The sequence below is a fragment of the Macaca mulatta genome, chromosome 3 (assembly GCF_049350105.2).
Source record: "Macaca mulatta isolate MMU2019108-1 chromosome 3, T2T-MMU8v2.0, whole genome shotgun sequence".
Taxonomy (NCBI): Eukaryota; Metazoa; Chordata; class Mammalia; order Primates; family Cercopithecidae; genus Macaca; species Macaca mulatta.
The window spans coordinates 154,503,890-154,521,913 of NC_133408.1; the positions used below are offsets into that span (position 1 = coordinate 154,503,890).

The following is an 18,024-nucleotide window of genomic DNA, read 5'->3' on the forward strand; positions in this document are numbered from 1 at the left end:
TGTAATCCCAGCACTTTGGGAGGCCGAGAAGGGCAGATCACGAGGCCAGGAGATCGAGACCATCCTGGCTAACACGGTGAAACTCCGCCCCTACTAAAAATACAAAAAAATTAGCCGGGCATGGTGGCGGGCACCTGTAGTCCCAGCTGCTGGCGAGGCTGAGGCAGGAGAATGGCGTGAACCCGGCAGGCGGAGCTTGCAGTGAGCGGAGATCGTGCCACTGCACTCCAGCCTGGGCGACAGACCGAGACTCTGTCTCAAAACAAAACAAACAAACAAACAAACAAAAAAAAACAGAACAAAAAACTCTCCAAGTGAATTAAAGTGCATCCAGAACTGAGAATCACAAGTGTGCACAAGTTTGTTAATCTTCCTAAGGCGTGGCTCTGATAAGGCATTTCATAAAGCTTCAGTGGCTAGTTTGACTTATTTTTCTTGCTTTTGAATTTCATCCACATTTCTCACCTTAGCATTATAATATTCACACAATGTCTCTAATCAAACCTTCACAGTCTTCTCTCCTAATTTTCTACTCATAGTCCTTCACAGTCCAGAGTTGGAACCTTTGCCCCAATGTCTGCTTTTGGAGTTTGCCTGTGCTGTTCTTCCACCTTTCTCTCATTTGGACTTTTGGAAATCCAAATAATCTTTTAATGACCATCCAACATGTACCCTTTTCTCAGTGCTTTTCTTGATCTCTGAATCCTGATGAGTATTTTTGCTTCCTTTGAACCTCTTTGGTGATCTGGACCTCTCATAGCATGCATTTTACCTTATTGCCAGTTTGCTTTTGGCTTGACTTATGCTTCCCAAAGACTTTACGTTTCCATACATGTTGGTTTTCTCCCTGAGAACCCATAAACCCACCTGCGATTCTCTCCTCCTAAACACCCCTTTCTCGGAGGATGCATTACACAGTCCTTGACTTTTTCTTCACTTTCTAGAGAGAGAATGCTATAGTTGCTTTCTATACCTCCTCACTACTCAGTCTCTCCTCATTCAGCTGCGGGCTGACTTTCATCTCTACCACTCATCAGAGCTTCTTCTCTTTCACTCCTTTCCCCGCTGCTCAACCCTCTACATGCATGGACTCACTCACTTTCATCCTTCCTGTAACGTTCCCACATTTCTCTATCATGGCACATCACTTGCTGTATTAAAATTACTTGTTTACTGTAAACTTAACAGATTATTTTTACCATGAACATCTCTGGTTCTTTAATGTCAGGCTGATAGTAGGTGCTCAGTAAATACCTGTTACTGAGTCAATAACATAGACAGCAGTCAATAGAGGTAGACCTGTTCTATATCCTTACATTATGGCAGACTTGGAAGCATTTAGAAAAATGTATATACTAAAAAAAGAGTAAAATATATAAATTCAATTATATTAAATGTATCTTTTTTAATTCAGGAAAATGTGATAAAGACAATACTGAGCAAGATATAACTCAAGCTACCAACAGCCACTTCACACATGGAGAGATGCAAGACCAGTCCATTTGGGGAAATCCTTCAGATGGTGAACTCATCAGAAGTAAGTATTTTTAGAAAAAACTTTGAGTGATTTTGGGATATGACTATCATAATATATTCTTCGTTAAATTGTCCCAGATAATTCTGCTACAAATCCGTAAATCAACAGAGTTTATCTAAAAGTAGTTTCATTCATATTTTAAATTACAGAGCTAAAGCTAGGGTATACATAATGCTATCAGTGTTGTCTTTCTTCAGAAAAGAAGAATTGACCCGTAAATGTTGGACTCTATTCTCAGAGAGATTTAGTCAAAATTCAGTTCCTTTTTGAGTAGCAACTAAGCGAAAGTCAAACAACTCTAAGTATATGCGGATGGAGAAACTAACAAGGGAAAGATGGTGGAGCTAAAAGATTAATGCTACTGTGGTCTCTGTTCTCCTAGCTAACTGACTCTAAATTTTTTTTTATTAATATTTTATCACTGTTGGTTAAAAATTTTTTGTGATATTCTTCTTCCTAAAATTGCATACAAAAACTTTGGTCTATTTTCATGTTACTCTTTGAATGCCCTGCAATACCATGTCTTTTGGGTGCTGATCAGAATGCTGATTCCATGTGAGGTTCTGCTCTCGAGCTCCTGGAGCTCACCTTCTGGTCACTAAGTTCCCCTAGGTGTGTTCAAGGTGAATTTGCCATACAATAAATTATTGGACATAGCAAACACGTAGGTGTAAATATTGCTGCTAGGCCACACCTGGAAGAGCACAGAGAGTAAATCTTTTGATATTCCCCTTTAGAGTAACCAAAGTACCATGTTTCCTTCTCAGGTTTTCAGAGTGGGTAGAGGAGAATTTACTTCTGGGATCAAATGTTTATTTTATTTTAAAAACTTATTTCTTTAGTTTAAATAACTTCATACTATTGACCCTTTACTGTCTTCCACATTACACTTACTTTGAAACCTAGAACATTTCTTTCCTCTCTAGAATGCCACTACCTGTCTCTAACTGAAAACTAAACAAAATAAATTAGAAAAAAAGAAGGAAGTGTCCAACTTAGGGGAAAATAAACAACAACAATAAAAACACTATTGAAGGAAATTTCCAGGTTTCAAACAAAAACTGTAAAAATGGGTATGTTTTATATTAATTTTAGGACCATTTTGGCTTTTATAGACGTTCGTCTTGGAGAAGGGAGTAGGAAGGAAGGAAATGAGGCTCAGAAATTACTGAGGAGGAAGATTTATATAGCTTTATCCAAAGAATCAAATAAACATGATTTCAAGTAAACATTTATCTCAAAAACATATATTGATTAGCTTTTATCTAATATTGACTCTGCTATTGTGAAACACATGATTTTGTGGAATAACTGGCCTATTTTATCTCTGATTTCCTAGCAACCAGAGTTAGTGAGCACTAGAAGAAGTTCTAGAGACCATTTTACCTCTATCTGTTGGGAAGCAAAATGGTTTTCTCACTTTGTTTTTTCAGTTGTTACAATTTTAAGTGTGTGCTTCATTTAATTGGTTTATTTCCTTAATCTCTTTTCCTAGGGCACACAATAGGAAAATGTGAGTAAGATTTCTTCGAACAACAACAATAAAATATACAAACACTAGGCCGGGTGCGGTGGCTCACACCTGTAATCCCAGCACTTTGGGAGGCCGAGGCGGGTGGATCATGAGGTCAGGAGATTGAGACCTTCCTGGTGAACACTGTGAAACCCCGTCTCTACTAAAAATACAAAAAAATTAGCTGGGTGTGGTGGTGGGCGCCTATGGTCTCAGCTACTTGGGAGGCGGAGGCAGGAGAATAGCATGAACCTGGGGGCGGCGGGGGGCGGAGTTTGCTGTGAGCCAAGATCGTGACACTGCACTCCAGCCTGGGCAACAGAGCGAACTCTGTCTCAGAAAAAACAAACAAACAAAAAAAACACTATTAAATAAGAATATGGAGAGTCATGCTAATGTGTTAAATGTGTTTATATTATTTGGTTAAGCTCACATTAGTCATAGAATCCATACCATTAAAAAGAATGAATTAAAATGATTTACTCTATGGTTTAATTGGTTAAGTGGGTATCAAATCAAATATATTGTAAATTGCACGAGTTTCTTTATTGAGATAATGATATACCCTGTCCCATGGGACTTTGGAACATTAGGAAACAACTGTCTAGTTTCTTACTAATATTCACTGAAGGAATGAAGCGATACAGAAATTTAAACCCCCCTCTGAAAGGGCTGCTGGGGAAACTGACAGATAAATGGATACACAAAAGATACCGGCCAAAGATAGCAATGCCACTCCTGCCTGAAACATAAGCTGGCAAGCATTTCCAAATATTGGTGGGTGAAATCTGACTCTGAATTTGATTATAAATTTCAAAAACTCCATTTTTGTTATTTTCCCAGTCATACTTTTCTAGACAAAGTCTACTTTGTTGGATCAACAGAAAAAAATTGATATCTGGATTTGCAGAAGTGGAACATTTTATATCATCTTTAAAACTGACTCAATTCTGGATAGCATTTGAAAGTTTTGTACTGTGGTAGCTTCTGCTATTCCAACTCCTTTGATACTAAACTCTCAGAACTGCCTAACTTTCCTTCTTTGGCTTTCCCCACAGAGTCATTGGCCATCTCTGTGTAATTTAATGTCTGTCTGTCTTAACTCTGAATTTAGGAAAATGTGTATTTTCCTCTTGCTTAAGCATCTCGCACATTTTGGGGGCCCAGAAACTCTTTTGTAATAACAATAGGCCCTGGAAAAGGAGACTCTAGCTCAGAGCTTCATGGGAGGAGGGGAACATCTGTGTTGAGTCAGGCCCGGGCTGGCTCCCATTCCAGGAGTCCTGTGTGGCTCTCTGAGCACCGTGGAAGAGGCAGACAGCTGGCTCTCACGGAATTGATGTTAGTGTTCCCACTGTAGTGTGAGTTTGGCTGAATAGAGGGATCATCAGAAAAACGAGGCTGGCTGGGTGTGGGAACATTTTCAAATGCACAGCCCACACATTTTCCAAGCTTCCATGGGGCAGCTCAGCTGCACACGCAAGAAGTGAAGGAGAGAGACTCGGTCGAATGTGACTTCTTTTTCTTTATTCTTGAAAGTGGTGAGGGCTTGGCAGCTCGTGTCTCCGTTGTGCCGGGTGGCTGCTGCCTTCTTTGCGGGACACTCAAGGCATAATTTATAGGGGACTGTTAGCTGTCAGTGTAATAAGGCTGTTTTTACTTTGCTGAGAATAACTGAGCTCTGGAAAGTCAAGGGAGTGGCTGCTTTGGAAATTGTATTCTAATTAAAGGGTGTATTCTCAGGCCTCATAAGGGATATTCAAGCTGAGAATAATTTCCAGATTATTCTGTGAACTTTAACCCTGACCTTAGCAGACTACCTGCTTGAACTCATACTTGGTTCATGCTCTACACAGAAGTCTGTACTTAGTCTGCTTTCCCTGGTCCACCTAGAAAACATTGCAGGTGGCAGGCCTGGGGTACTATGGTTTTTCAGGGTATGGATTTCAAATTGGTTGCCCTTGAATTGCTAACTTATTACAGAGAATACATTATGGAAGTAATAAATAAAAAGAAGAAGCTCATGTGGAATCAAACATTTCGAAAAAATAGGCCCCACACTATCTGGTCAGAGAATGCACATTTTGGTTCTCTTTCTTACGAAATTTAAATTTAAAAAGACAATTCTAGCCACTTAAATTTGTTTAAAAATTTCTAAACCAAATTAGTAAAGAATTAAAAACAATAAAGGTTTTATGAAAAAAAAGTTTATAATTGGATATTCTTTTTTTATGTTATGACTTTTTATCCTTTTTACAGTTCAAAAGGCTTTTATATTCTTAGAACATATTTTGGTGTATAATTTAATTTCTGAAAGGTGGCTTAAATTTTGGAATTTATAAGAGCACCAACTAAGCCTTTGGCTTTTCCCCTCAGATTAGGATATATGGTATCGTATATAATTTGAAGCTAAGCCTTGTTCAAATATAATTATTTGAACAATAAATATAATATAATAGTTTCAAATAGTTTTGAAATATATTTTGAACAATAAATATAATAGTTTCAAATATAATTTGAAACTATTCCTCTGACTTACTAAAATAAATGTTACAGTGAAGCGACGCCATCAATTAATATTAATTTTTCTGTTTAACCCATAATATGCATAAACTGATAACAGGCAATAGGCAACATTTCATGTTTTAATTAGACAAGAAAAGGAACAGAAGCAACAGAAGCAACATTTCGATCTCAGTCTTTGGGGGGATTTCTAAGGTAGGGAGAAGTGTGTGTGTGTGTGTGTGTGTGTGTGTGTGTGTGTGTTACTGTGCTTACACTCAGGCATGTGTAATATTTTCCTTTAATTTAGGTCAAATTCTACTATTCTAATTATTTCCAATAGAGAGCTTACATTTTTCTTTGTTCCTCTTTATAAAGTGCCTCAGGTCTCTATCTCAGGTTTTTCTAGGTCTTTCTGAAAATTCTTATTAGTTAACTTTATCCTTGGACATTGCTTTTACATAAACGTCTCCTAATTCTAAATGTCATTACTTAACTCCAGAAATTTTCCTTAGCTTCTCTTCTGAAATAAATTTCCCATTAAATTAAACTATTTTGTTCAGCTAATTCTCTCCTTTGTGATTTTATAGAATTCCCATGATCTGAAGCAAAGTTAGAATGCTCTACTTAAATGGTAATCCCCATTCTATTTAACCCATTTATTCATTTTGAAGAGTTTTTAGCTCTCATAATAGTAAGCACTTAATTGGCAGTAGAATGCAAGCTCTTCTCCATCTCACAGTTGCTCACCCTTACGGAGCTGCTGTATCATGCCTTTTCACTCATCCTGCTACTTGAAACCTTTCTCTTGGCATCATCTGCATTTCCTCTCAACATCAACAGGCTCTGTTATTAGGAGCTCTATTATTTCTTTTCCTAGCCTTTGCCAACTTAATGCGGATCACCCTTTAATGCATACCATTTAATCACTTTAGGGAATGCCTCCTTTATGTAAAATACTGAAAGAAAAGCAGATACTCAGGTGTTCTATTTATATACTTAGAGCATTTTTACTTTGTTGGTAAGGAAAGAGCATTGAGAGGTTTGTATTAAGTTTATTTCACAGCTCTCCTTTGAAGGCACATTTCAGTAAGTGTTACTTTGGATTTCTTTAGAATTCACTTTATATGGAAAAGGCCATCAACCAGCCCTTAGATGACTATGGCCTAGTTAAGACTGGAAGATACAGCTATCGTATTATGTTTCTTGGGTAATCTAGGAGTTTTTCCCTAATATTTTATGCTCATTCATTTTTGGGAGCACATATTGGAAGCAAGTAATTCTGACTTTTGCCTTGCTCAATGTCTTTTCCTCCTCCATTTGGCTCTCAGAAAGATTCTCTGTTTATTCAATATGTTGGACAAACAGTTATGTGACTGTAGTACACATGCTTTGATTATTGTTTTAGAGGAGAATGTTTATGGTCAATTATTCCAAAATCAAACTAATCGTTTGGGTTCGAGGTTGGGTGGATAATCCTAAGTCATTTTTGATGGGCTCCTGTATTTATCTCATTGGTCAATGGCAACCATTAGGCTGTATTCTAGAGTGGAGGTCAAGTTACCTGACACACTTCTTCTCAGGCTGCACTATTCTATCCTAATCTGGCTTCTGCCCAGAAGTTGGGGAAAACCATTTCATTTTGAGCCGATTTTTGTTTTGAGCATTTAATGTTCAGGGGCTGAGAGGTCAATGGAAACTGACTTCCAGGAGTCAGACTGTGGCTGCATCATTACTACTAATGCTAGGCCAGTTACCTACCCTCTGTGAGCTCTAACATCTCATTTTTAAAAGGGAGGTGCTAACACTTTATGCCTCATTGTCATTTTGATGATTATACAAGAAAATGCATATTGTATGCTTCCTTAGCACAGAGCCAAATGAGTAGGCACACGCTGAATTTATTGGTTTTCATTATTATTACCCTTGAGCCCAACTATTAGTTCTAAGGCTTGTTTTGTTTTATTTTTTCATCATGGCTCCATTGGGTTACATGTCCAGACAGGCTGGATCCAAAAGATCATGTCTTTCCAACACCCTTGATATTGTCTACAACAATAACCAGCACATTGATTGCTGCATGGTTTATGCTTAATAAATGCATGATGACTTAAGTGTATTGAATTAATGAGGGGGAGGGAAGAGATGCTTTACCTACCTTGCCTGTATTATTTCAGATGTTAAGGTCCTGAGATGAAGATTCTAAATCACTACAGTATTCCATTTATTCTTTCTAACTCCCTTCTTACTCCCAAGCTGCACATGGTTTATTCATGTCAAGTTTGAAGTATGTATAGATGACTTTTATGATATTAAAGCAATCAAGTTCTAAATTTGGCTATCATTTACTGATAAGTCTACTTTGAAGAGTTTTCAGTGAAGTTCTTATGGTAGTGCTCTGTATAACATTCATTTTCTGAGGAGGTGAATAGGAATGACACTTTCTTTATGGCCTTTTTTGCATCCCATGTTCCTTAGTTTTCATGCCTACTCATAAGAAAAAAAATTCGAGACAACCTTAGTTCCCTCCCTGCCTTTTGTGTCCCTCCCTCCGGCTTGGATGGACTTTCCTTCCATCCTTCATTCTCTCCCTCCCGTTCTTTTGTCTTCCTTTTCTTCCTCTTTTCTTCTTTTCCTCTTTTCTTCTTCTTTCTCATATTATTCTCTGCCTTTCTAACAGATATGTGTAGTCCTACTGCATATGTAGATATTGTTCATCAGTATAAAGGTATATATAATGAAGTCCATTACTATTTAAAGATTGTAATTGGTAATAAATTCGTTCTCATATTTACCTCTACTTCTCTGATTTTGTAAATTGGAATTTTCTCATAGATTTTAATGAGTTGTGAAATAACAAGTTATATACAAATGAATCTGCAGAGTGTAAGAAAGAAAGAGACTGCTTTGCAATTTATGGAAGTAAGAAAAAAGGAGACTGCTTTGCAATTTATGGATGTTTCTATGTACACTTCTCTGTGTTTCCCCCAAACAAAGCTCCTTTTTGTGTTTTTCTAGATGCTTTCCATTATGCTTAAGTGATCGGATTTGTTTTCATGAAGATTGGATAAGAATATTTTTAAAGTGCTTTGTATACCATAAAGCACAATGTGTGTTGTTACTGTTGTCTTATTATCATTAATATCATTATTCTAATCTAGTACTTTACCTTTCACTTTTATTATATTCAATGACATTTGATTTGTAATCTATATCCTGCTTATTTGGTTAAAGGTTTTTAATCTCTTCCTGTTATTCCTAAATTATTTGGGTCATTATTGGGGGAAATGAGATGGCATTAAAGTGTAAGTGGTGGGCAAGGGCTCAGTGAGGAGGTAGATTTATTCCTCTCCTATTTGAGAGTGTTTCTGAGCCTCAGGAAGGAGCTGAGGCTTGGGAACTGGCTTAGAGATCATCCCAAAAATGCTAACCACTGAAGAAATAAATAACATTTAATGATCAAGACCACAAATGCTGTGGTCTAGATAATTTTAGTTCTCAAACCTCAGACTTCCTGCATCTGAACACTCTGTGAACTTAAACATAAATTATGTTTTTGCAGATTGTGTTGTTATATTGAAATTTGTGAATTAGGAATTAAAGTATAATTTTAAAAACAAAATTAAAAATTGATTACATGAAGACTGAATGTTAATGGTTTACCAACTGCATTATATTGGAGATACAGTGACGGGTGTGGGTTCTTCATTCAAAGTTTACAGTCTTGTGGGAGAGACAATTTATTGTGATATGATAATGTGTATTATGAGTGCTCCAGTGGGGAAGTGCAGGTTGTGGTAGGTTCTCATGGGATAACACAAACCCTAATGTGGAGAGGGGGCCAGAGAGAGCTTTCTAGTGAAACTGTTGTCTGTGATACCTAAAGGGCGTCCACCAACTGAAGCCGTTCATGGGAGGGGCTGAGGATGGGGTGTTAAAGCCCAAAGCACAGCACACCTACAGTTCTAGAGGTAAGACAGGACATGGCCATTTTCAGGAGAGCTGGGGAAGTTTTGTGTAAACTGGGATGTAAATGTTAGATGAGGCGTGGAGAGAGATGAGAGAGAAAGAATCTGTTAAAGACCTAAGGAAAGATAGAAAGTATTGAAGGGAGTAGTGACCTAATCAACAGTGTGTTTTAGTTTGGCTATATTTTAGGATGATGACTCTTGAAACACTGAGAAAATAAATAGGAATGGGAAGGACTGAAGGCATTAAGAGATCAACTGGAAGACTGTTGTGTAATCCCTCTGAGAAAGGAAGGTGTCTTGGACTGGGGTAATGACAGGTAGGATTACAAGGAGGAGATGGATTCAGCTTTCCATGGGATGTAGCCAGTGAGACGTATAGGGTGAAAGGAATTACAGGTACTGAGAGTGAGGCCAAGGTTTTAGTTTGGACAAGTGATAGTTGTGATGAAATGACAGTGGGGCAAATGATTTGTGGATATTGTCCAAAGAGGGTGTGAAGTGATGAGCTATGGCTGTAAAATGTGTAGGGAAGGAAATAAAGACAAGAAGGCCATCACAAATAAGAAAAAACATCAGAGTGGTTAATAGTCCATAAGTTCCCTGTTGTTTCAGAAATAAAACAGGTATAGATATATAGATAAATAGAAAATATGGGAAGAGAAGGTGCAGTATGAGAATGAGAAGTATGAATTTAAAATTTCTGAGTTGGAATAGCCTCAGGGAAGGTAAAGGCTCAAAGTATAGTCATAAGGAGGATGGGTGACTGAAATAGTTTCTCCCAAACTAAAAGTGCTATATTCGGAAAAGGCTGCATAAAAATTGCCATATATAACAGTCGGGGAAGAGGAGATCTAGAGGTTTCTTTTAATCAAATATATCCAATAATAGGTAAAGCTGGGTTTTTACCAATGTTTCTTAAATTTCAGATGCCTCATTGAACCTTAAAGGTTCGGGAAGGGCCAGGCACAGTGGCTCACACCTGTAATCCCAGCACTTCAGGAAGCCAAGGCATGAGGATTGCTTGATTTCAGGAGTTTGAGACAAGCCAGGGCGATATAGTGAAACTCTGACTCCATAAAACAAAACAAACACACAAAACAATCATTAGCTAGACATGGTGGTGCCTGCCTGTAGTCCTAGTTACTTGGGAGGCTGAGGTGGGAAGATAGCTTGAGCCTAGGAGGTCGAGACTGCAGTGAACTGTGATTGCATCACTGTATTCCAGCATGGGTGACAGAGGGAGACCCTGTCTAAAAAAGGGAAAAAAAAAAAAAGAAAGGAAAAGAAAAGAAAGACAAATGGTTTAGGAAGAATAGCCAGTTGGTCTGGTCATCTCTGGTTCTTTGCTGCTTTGGCCTAAGGTCAGTCACCTGTTGGGGATGAATGGAATAGTAGTTTGATATTCCCTAAGGTGAGGTCCCTGAAATAACTGGGAAAAAAATACAGATTTTTTTGAACCAGTCTTCATTATTGTAAGATTCTAAAGAGTCTTCTCCATTTGTCTAGTAGATATACAAAATTATAATTAAAAAAAGACATGTGAGTATATGTGTGTGTGTGTACATATAGGCACATATGTATATGAAGGAAAGATTAACATCAAATTATACATGTGTGTTTATTTTTTTCTTAATGCAAAATATAGATCCATTTCCTCACAATAGTTACCTTTAGGGAGTTATATGAAGTTGAGTGAAAGCATATGGGTGAAGAGGACTCCCACTCAATATTCTGTATTCTCTTTTCTGTGTTTTTTTCCCCCATGAAGTGAATTATTTTATTATATTAAAACAAAAATATTTTTAAAAGAAAATTATCTCATGATATGGCAAAATATCAGGATGGGGTACCAGCTCTTCAAAGTAGCATTAGAGCCCAGTCACCTGTAGAAGATGCTTCAGGTTATGGGTAGACCAGGACATTCAGCTTCCTTCAGGTTCTGTAGGAGACAGGACCAGCTACATGATTTGGAAGATGGAGGGCAGTGCAGAATGAGAACGCAGGGTCTCTTGTTAAAACATTACTACGAATTTCAAGAGAACAACAGCAAAACATTAAGCCAGGCATGGGAGTCCTTATAAGTACAGGGCTTTCCGCAACTGCATAGTTTCACACCCATGATGCTGGGCCTGGCTGTAGGCATTGAAGGAGTGGGACTCCATTTCTGGTAAACATAAAGTAATATTCTGTATCTATTTGATAATTGTTTTATCAGTAAATTCCAAGAATTCAGGAAAGAAGGAGTTTTTCTAGGCTTGGGCAAATCAGTTGCTATGCTAGTCACAAACATGAGTAACTTGTATAGCTATGTGAAACAATTGCCATGAGCAAGCTCCGGAAGGCAGTGGTTCTCAGCTCTTAGCTGGCCACAGCCAGCAGAAGGCAGGAAGACCTGCTTCCAGTTTTATCCAAGGCTCAGTACAGCATGTAGCGGTCTATCAGAATGAGAGCGGCTGGTGGAAATCCTTCTCTAGCAAGCTGAGAATCAGTACCTGATTTGCCCTGCTCTTTTTTTTTTTTTTTTTTTTTAGCTAGTCTTTAAGGAGTTAGTGACAAATCCATGCTCCACAGTTTTCCACCAAAGGCTGGATTTTTTCCAGGTCCCTGAGTTCTGCAGCAAGATACCCAGAAGTCAAGGGAAATCTCTTCTAAAACACACAGATGCTGTCTTAGAGGGTGAAAATTACATTAAAGTTAACCATAGAAGAGAGTGGGTAGAGAAATTTGTTCTGCTTTGGAACATTCTTTAATTAAGTATATTTTCCATGGTTCATGAGAACTTGTGAGAACTCCTATTAGAAAATTTAAGAGAAAAAAAAGATTCCCACCATCTGAAATTGTCGTGAATAATTGATTCATGCCAGTGTGATCATAATAAGATCATATTTTGGATGCTGCCCATCATTCCCTGTCTATGAAAAATATATTAATGTATCATTTATGTGTAGGCCTGTCTTTGCAGGTTATCTTCACGATATTCCTTCAGCACTGCAAAGGCGCTGTCATAATTACAAAGGAGACTGATAATGTAGGCAGCAGTGGCAACAACAACACATCCAACGAATGGTGTGATTATTAATAATTACCATTTTCTTCCTATTCTTTGTGAGTTGAGTTCTTATTATTACGCTTCTCCCATATTCAGTAGATTTTTAAGTCTTATCAAATGGTTTTGTGTAAAAATATTTACTACTGAACATGGAAGATTAAACACATATTCTTATATATTTAAGTTTTCAGTATTTTAGCCAATTTGTGATAGTTGATTTTTAATCTAGCTTTACATATTTTAAAGAACAAGAACAAGAACAAGTCATTTAGCATTTTTTATTCAAATACATATAAGTTGTTTTTTGATTTCTAAATAAAAGGTTGTCTTTTAAATTTATTAAATTTCAAAGATTTTACCCCAATGAAATAAAAAAATAGGTATGTATAATAAAATATTTTTTAAAAAGAGGATTGGAATAATACTGATTTTTGCCATAAAGGCTACATGTGTTTGGACTAATTCATAGTAGATTGAACAATTTCAGGCTACAAGAACTTCTGATTATTTCAACATTAAATTTGAAGCTAGTTACCAATCTGGGTCCTGGATAGTTGATGTGAAGGGATGTTGATATTGTATTAATTCCCAGGTGTCACAGACAATCAAATAGCAGTACCTTAGTCAATCAGTCATTGTGTGAAACGGTGTTGAGTGTGATATGGCTGTGACTTTTTATGCCTTTGGCTCCACTTTCTAGCTATGTGATCTTTTCTATAGTTGTTCCTTCAGTATCCATGGAGGTTTGGTTCCAGGGCCCCTGAGCATACCCTAATATTCGGATGCTCAGGTGCCTTATATAAAATGGCATGGTATTTGCATATAACTTATGCATATCTTCTAATGTACTTTAAATCATCTCTAGATTACTTATAATACCTAATACAATGTAAATGCTATGTAAATAGTTGTTGTACTGTATTGTCTAGGGAATAATTTTTAAAAAACGTTTGCACATGTTCGGGATAGTTACAAACACCTTTCCCCCACTGCTGGATATTTTTGATTTGTGATTGACTGAATCCACAGATTTGGAACCCATAGACACAGGGAGTTGATTTTAGTGTCTTATTTGCCCTTCTAGATCAGGACTTTCCAGTCTCAGACTGATGTAGAGATTTATTTCATTTCTTTGAAATCGCATTGATTCTTGACTTCAAGTCTAACAGCTATACCTATTTCACTCATTCCACCCTACACAACATATTGATATATCTTGAAATTTTTTATTATGGAAATCTGCTCCATTCTAAGGTTTTGAAACCAGAAATTCACATTCTCATTTCTCCCTGTCCTTTTCCTTAATAATAATTGTGCCTAATCTGCTAATTATGTTCTTTCCCTTTGTGGTATCTTACCCCTTCTCAACTTCACCTGACTGTTTTCATGGTCAGCTGGAATCTGCAAATGATCTTTCATGATCTCCCTAAATTCCATAATCTTATGGCATTTCTGCCATGCTTATGCTGAAACTATGGTAACAGACCACTCATCGGTCTTCTCACTTCAGGTTCCGAGCCTGTGGGGCATAGAGGAAGAGTGTTATGTAGTGGAAGGATTAATTATAGAATAAATATGTGTTCTCTAATCTCAATTGAAATGTCTCTGCTTCTCAGTTTTTAGTTGGTTTCCATTTTTGGTTCATTCTTGCCTTTTGATTTTATGACACTTACTGTTCTGTAAGAATTCAGATTGTATTCTAGTCCTCTCATTTCTGGGTCATTGTAGTTTATATTTAAGCATAGCTCTTAGTAGTCAAATCCAGTTCTTGTCTACATGCCTGATACCTTAAGCCATCTTGGTCTGTATCCTGGAAGAATTAGTAACTACTACTACAATAGTGGTTGGAGACTGATAGGTCGTGTTTCTCATTTAGTGCAGTGGGCTTTTCTCAGTCCTTATTCTTTCTGTAGCATTTGACAGGCCATGTTTTCTGCTTGAAATTCCCTCCCTATCCTGCCACTCCCCTCACCACTTTCTGCCTCTGTAGTTCATGTTGACTTCCTTTCAGTCTCTCAGATGCCACTGGGTTCCTTTCTGCCTCTTGTCTTTTGCATACCAGATATTCCTTCAGGTTTGTCCCTTCAGAAAGGCCTTCCCAGACCCCCATCTACAATGGCTTTTCCTATTTCTCACAACACCCTTTCCTTTTTAGCTGTTGCCACAATTCGTAATTTATTTGTGCAATTCACATGTCTAATGTCTGCTGGCTCTAAGTTGTACCCCAAGCAATCAGCATAATTCCAGGATGACAGTAAACTTTCATTAAACAAATTTGGATGACTGATTTTAAAAATTAAAATAAATTGATTTTTTTCTCTACTACTTCCTTTCATGAACTTTTGCCGTAGCCAAAATATGTTACTTGCGCCTCTGTCCACTTGTCTAGTATTTTTCTTTTCCCAGGCTTCACTCACGTTACCTGTCTCTCCATGTCTCTTGCCCAACAAGCAAGGCCCGTGTGATTTCCGCCTCACCTGGGACTTGCAGTGTTTAACTGTATCTCTCCTAAAGGACTCATTAATTTCAAAATTGTAATAAAGGTGTTTATGACCCTCTTCTCCATTACTGGACTGAAGGCTCCTTAAGGGTAAGATTGGTGTCTCATTTAGCTCTGTAGCCCCCACATCCCTCAGCCCAGGGCCATGCACATAGTTTTCCCCCAATACATTTATGTTAATTGTTGAATAAATGAAAGTCTTTACCTTTTGACTACATTTAGCGTCTCTGTAGGAGACTGACAGCTTTCAATTAGTTAAGCTATGGTAATTTGTTTAAAATGTGGATTGACTATCTTTGCTTCTCTTAAGGAGCTAATTTTCTCAGTCCACAGTTCATGCATATTAAAGGATGTTTTTATTAGTAATATTAACAATGTTATTACCATAGCTTTTTACAGTTAATGAAGTTTTTCATATATTGATCTAACCTGGCCTATCAGCAGCTCAAGCATATGGGATAAGTGTCATTATTATTTATCGATAAGACTGAGCTCAGAAAAGTCAAGCAACTGGCCTAGGGCCATGCAGCTAATATCTTGTTTTTTCAGCATACAGCTTTAACCCTAGAGTGATTCTCAAATAGACAGTGGGGTAGAGATAAGGGTAGGGGAAGGACTTTATGATGTATATGGTCCTCTAGAGAGTGTTGGAATCATAGGAGAGGGGACAGTTTTTCCAAGTTATAACCTTATTTCAAGCTCCCAATTCTAGTACACTTACCTAGTTGAAACTTACTGCTCTTTTACCACTAATATTAATAAGACTGCATTCTGCCCTTGTGTTGGCAAGAGCAAAGTTGGAAAAATTGCAGTATACCGTACTCCTTCAGAAAACCATCTTTGTTGTGCTAAATTCAAACCAGTTCTTGGGCTTAATACATAAATATATATATAAATATTTAACATCTTAGAAAGAAGGCTTTTTTATTCTTTAATAGCATTTACTTATTGCCTCCTGGAGAACTTGGTCTCATTCCAATGGACAGGTAGAGAATCTTAGCATACGCCATTTTAAATGTGTGATAAATATGCATTTTCCTTCTGCAGTAAGGCAAAATCTTGTTAACTGAAGCTGATGATATGAGGTGGGGTAGGCATTATGATTCTATAGTCGTATCCTTTTGTGTGAAATAATGGTTCTCAACTCTTTATCTTGGATTAAAATACATACTGATGTGCAGAACCCACCGTAGGCCCATGAACTTAGAATCATTAGGGGTAGGGCTTGGGCATTTGTAAGCCCCCAGGTAATTCTGAAGTGCAGCACAGATCGAGTATTAAGGTTTTTGACTGAAAATATTGCCCTAAAACAAAGCTTGAAAAATAAATTGAATATTAGTCACTTATTTAAATACTTAAAGACCTTGTTTCAGAAAGTGGTTTTTTACAGTTATGACTGATGGCCCACAGGAACTGATAGGTATGGCTCTCTGTTTGGGATAGTCCATGTATTGGCTCCTTGGCTTAACCCTTGGCTCTTTTGGGAAGTTGTTTTTTCAAGAGACGTCAACATTGTTCAGAATGTGCTTCTTACTTTTAGTTTTACTCTGTAACACTTTTACCTAAGTTTTATAATATTACAAAAGAATGATTATAATTTGCACAAGTAGTCTGGCTAAATGGTACAGTGAAAGGACTTCAAAATCCTTCAGATGTAGTCATAAGAAATTATTTGATTATCTTAGAATTCTTGATATATTAAATTGAAATCAAGGTTTATGTTATATATGAGTGAAGTTTTTAAGGATGAAAACGATTTTGCCTATTTTTTCTGAAGAATTACAGACACCTGCTTCTTTCATCTTCCTTTGACCCTCTGTTCCTGAATTGGAGTAAGCTGTGTTTTTTAGCTAAAAATTTCTGAAATAAGCAGCCTTCCAATGAAGTATTTGTAGATATATTGGAAATAATGTCTCCTTAACTATTATAGCTAGAGTTTGTTCTTGGTGTAAAGCAAAGTCTCTTATAATAGAGATACAGTTTACCTAAGAGTCATATTAATAAGTAAAAAAAAATCAGCTTTTTGAATAATATATGAATTCGTATGGTATCAGTGGTATCTAGGCATTTGGGACAATACATAATTAGTTTCAATTCCCTTTGAGAGGGAGATGTGGATGTTAAAATAAATCGCTGATGAAGCAAATACTTTGGAGAACAGTGTATTTCAAAACTGTGCAATATCAGCTTTTTCTTTCAATGGTATGGAAATATAGCGTAAGACTAAGAAGATTTATTAGGGGCAGCTTTAAGCCATTCTTACTGTATAAAAGTTCATAGTTTGCTCGTTTAGGAGTAGTTACCAAAACAAAGATAATAGCAAATATTTATAGGCCTGCTAGGAAAACATTGCATCTGTACAACTTTTGGGACCATTGTGGTCAATAAGCCAATAATAATTATTTGCTTGTGTAAGAATAATCTGTATCACAGTATTTAAGCATTTAATAGGGCTTGGTCATTTAATTATTAAAAGTTACTCTTTTATTAAAAAGTGAGTCATGGACTTACTCCAGAAAAACTAACACTGACAAGGTAGGATTACTTGTTGTGAAATAAATATGTGCTGAGAAAAAGCAGAAGGAACACAGCTTGTAATAAGTTGATTTTATTAAAAGTGAAGAAACTGCCTCTGTGGAAGGAACTATTTAGCTACCAGGAATAAATATCATAAACTAAACTGTTCTTGCAGAGTAGCATTCTAATCACTCTAACGTTGAGGGAGTTCCTTCAATGGCTTTAGTGTTTCTGTGGAAACTAGGATACAACATACACAGTCCATGTAGTATAAGACCACATGCAAGCACAGTTTACCATGTACTCTGGATTTTTTGGAGACACACAAACAAAATACTCTCTCTTTTTATTTTTTGCACAATTCTATGAAGTCTTTACTCTGAAATTGATGAAGGTTATCACCGTTACCTTAAATATGCTTAAAACTATTTTCCT

General features: G+C 37.0%; 1 protein-coding gene across 1 annotated transcript in view; it reads left to right on the forward strand.

Moving 5' to 3' along the window:
• The window catches only part of MDFIC (MyoD family inhibitor domain containing), a 91,462-nt gene that overhangs the window by 18,474 nt on the left and 54,964 nt on the right, over window positions 1-18,024 (forward strand). Inside the window, exon 2 of the mRNA XM_015134771.3 lies at window positions 1,415-1,537. Coding sequence (XP_014990257.1) covers window positions 1,415-1,537 — 123 coding nt within the window. The remainder of the gene's footprint in view (window positions 1-1,414; window positions 1,538-18,024) is intronic.